Source organism: Parambassis ranga, chromosome 21, assembly GCF_900634625.1.
Source record: "Parambassis ranga chromosome 21, fParRan2.1, whole genome shotgun sequence".
NCBI lineage: Eukaryota > Metazoa > Chordata > Actinopteri > Ambassidae > Parambassis > Parambassis ranga.
This window is the reverse complement of record NC_041041.1, coordinates 6,957,349-6,960,421: the sequence shown is the minus strand read 5'-3', so window position 1 is coordinate 6,960,421 and position 3,073 is coordinate 6,957,349. Positions and strand designations below refer to the sequence as shown.

Here is a 3,073-nt window from a genome sequence, read left to right as displayed (position 1 = left end):
GTTAGGTGCACCACATCAGACCTGCTACTGTTTGCTGTTCTTTAAGCAAGTCTGATTCCACAGCTTCTCTGCCGAATTATTTATTTTTAACTTCAGAACATGCAATATTTTTAATAGAAATAATGCACCACATACACTTGAAGTAGTGACTGAATTCTTTCTACAAAAAGTTTTTTTTTTAGAGAAACTCGTGTAGTCCCCCTTCATGTGCAGGAGCAGGAGCTGGTTCAGTGTTTTAAAGGCCTCACAGACACTAAAGCAGAGATTCATTTAGTTTCTACCCTGGTTAAGAAAATTGATATTCAATACCTCCACATCAGGCCCTGAGAAGTAGTCACTCAAATGTTCTGCTTATACTTGATATTACTACTGTTGACAGTCATTTTAATCACTTCTACAGTATGTTGGTGTCAAAGGAGCCCGGCTGCAGAATCTGCAGAGTCACAATGAGTTTAACAGCTTTTCTAAACCAGGGGTAGAACAATGCATAGATCAAAGGGTTCAGACAGGAGTTAAAATAGACTATATAACATAGAAGAGGTAAAATCCAGAGATTGGTTGGTCCTATCGTTATGAAATAATTTAAGTAATACGGGCAGTAACACATCAGAAACACAACCACAAGAACACCCAGAGTCCTGGCTGCTTTCAGCTCAGACTTTTTTGCTGTTACAGTCACTGAGACGGCTGTAACATGAGAGCGCATGGCCCGAGCCTGAGACACAGCTACTACAAAGACTCTCATATACAGCACAACAATAACAATAATGGGAACAATAAAGGTTAAAACAAGGTAAAAGATAAATCCAATGTGACTAGGGTGAGTGTAACACTCTCCATGGCAGTTTTTAAACATGCCTGGATAGGCCAGGTCTTCCTTTAGTATAACAGTAGTGAACAAAACAGAACAGTGCATAGATTAAAGGGTTCAGACAGGAGTTAAAATAGACCATAAAATATACAACAGATGCAATAGAGAGATCGGGTATTTCAGCCCCTGTGAAAAAAAGGAAGTAATACGGACAGTAACACATCAGAAACACTGTGTCACAGGCTCAGCAGCACTACAATTCAATCAAATTCTGTTTGCATTAATCAACAGATTTGCATCAGACATTTAAATGAATATTGTGAGCAATCATTTGCTTTGTAACAATAATTTTAAGGATTTCTTTGTAACTAACAAGCAATATTTTTCTTTCTGTGTTTCACAGCTCTCACATTGAAAGACATGTTCCTGCTGATGTATGAAATTATTTGTCCTTAAAGTAGGTCTGATTGAACAGCTTCTCTGTAGAATGCTTCCTTTTCAGCTTTAGAACATTCAAAATCTTTAATAGAAAGAATGCACCATTTTTGGTGGAACTGCAGTTTACTCTTATCTAAAATGTAACAAAAATCACAAAACTGTGCAAGCTCCACAAAAAGGCCACAGCCAAAATAGAAACAGCAACCTTCCACCCTGCCGCCTTGTGTGGATTGTTTGTGAGAAACTCTAAGAAACTCATGCAGTACCCCTTCATGTGCAGGAGCAGGAGCTGGTTCAGTGATTTAGAGGCCTCACAGACACTCAAGCGGAAATTCATTCAGTTTCTACCCTGGTTAAGAAACTTACTTTTCAATACCTCTACATCAAGCCCTGAGAAGTAATCACTAAAACCTTCTACTTATACTTGATATTACTTTGGAAACTCGCTACAATTCATTTTAATCACTTCTACAGTATGTTGACGTCGCAAGAGCCAGGCTGCAGAATCTGCAGAGTCACAATGAGTTTAACAGCTTTTCTAAACCAGGGGTAGAACAATGCATAGATTAAAGGGTTCAGACAGGAGTTAAAATAAACTATATAACATAGAAGATTTATAATCCAGTATTTGGTACTTCTCGTATTTATGAAAAAAAATAAGTAATACGGGCAGTAACACATAAGAAACACAACCACAAGAACACCCAGAGTCCTGGCTGCTTTCAGCTCAGACTTTTTTGCTGTTACACTCACTGAGACGGCTGTAACATGAGAGCGCATGGCCCGAGCCTGAGACACAGCCACCACAAACACTCTCATATACAGCACAACAATGACAGTAATGGGAACAATAAAGGTTAAAACAAGGTAAAACATAAATCCAATGTATTTAGGGTAAGCGTAACACTCTCCATGGCAGTATTTAAACTTGCCTGGATGGGCCAGGTCTTCCTTTAGTATAACAGTAGTGAACAAAACAGAACAGAGCCAACACAAACAGACCCACAGCTTTGCTCTCCTCTCTGTGACTCTGGTGGTGTAATGCAGAGGGTCACAGATAGCCACATAACGGTCAGCCGATATGAGCACCATTATTGCCACAGAAGAGCAGAGGATGATAACGTGTACAAAACCATACAGAGAACACATAATATCACCAAAATACCAGCACGAGGTTCTCAAGTAAATTGTTGCTGTCATGACCAGAAGGCCCACGAGAAAGTCTGTGACAGCCAGAGAGAGGAGGAAGATGTTAGTGGGTGTTTGGAGCTTCCTGCAGAGAGACCAACAAGTCCACATGACCAAAAGACAAATAAATCAGTGTCATTTAAAGCAATGTATCTATAATAGTCAGGGTTAAAGTTAGTAAATTAAAACATGATTGGACCAAACTAAGACTCCATTAATCAGATCTGATGAAACATTAATCTCCACCTGAAGTGTGAGACTGAGATGATGACGAGAAGGTTGAGAGCTGTAGTGATCAGAGAGATGAAGGACAGCAGCATGTTCATCAGCACAGCATCAGCCCAGTGAAGTGCCGGCTTCTTGCAGGAAGCATTGAGGAGTTCTGGAAAGCAGAGTTCCTGATTCTCCATCCTCAGAGAGAAGAGCTGCAGCACTGACAGCTCTCTGTCTTAAACACATCTCAAACAACTGATTTATCTTTTTTTTTTATTGAGTGCATCTTTTCCTCCTCCTCCTCCATGTCCCAGTTGGACCAAGATGTTCTCATGCAGTACCTCTTCATGGACACGAGCAGGAGCTGGTCTAATGATTTAGAGGCCTCACAGACCCTCAAGCAGAAATTCAATCAGTGTTTAC

At 40.1% G+C, this 3,073-nt stretch overlaps 1 protein-coding gene across 1 annotated transcript; it reads right to left on the bottom strand.

The window, feature by feature from the left end:
• Positions 1–1,717: 1,717 nt before the first annotated feature.
• LOC114426166 (trace amine-associated receptor 13c-like) lies at positions 1,718–2,847 on the bottom strand. Its single transcript, XM_028393379.1, has 2 exons — positions 2,684–2,847; positions 1,718–2,522 (listed from the first exon to the last, which is right to left on the bottom strand). The coding sequence occupies exons 1-2, from the start codon at positions 2,845–2,847 to the stop codon at positions 1,718–1,720; spliced, it is 969 nt and encodes a 322-aa protein (XP_028249180.1).
• Positions 2,848–3,073: the final 226 nt, after the last annotated feature.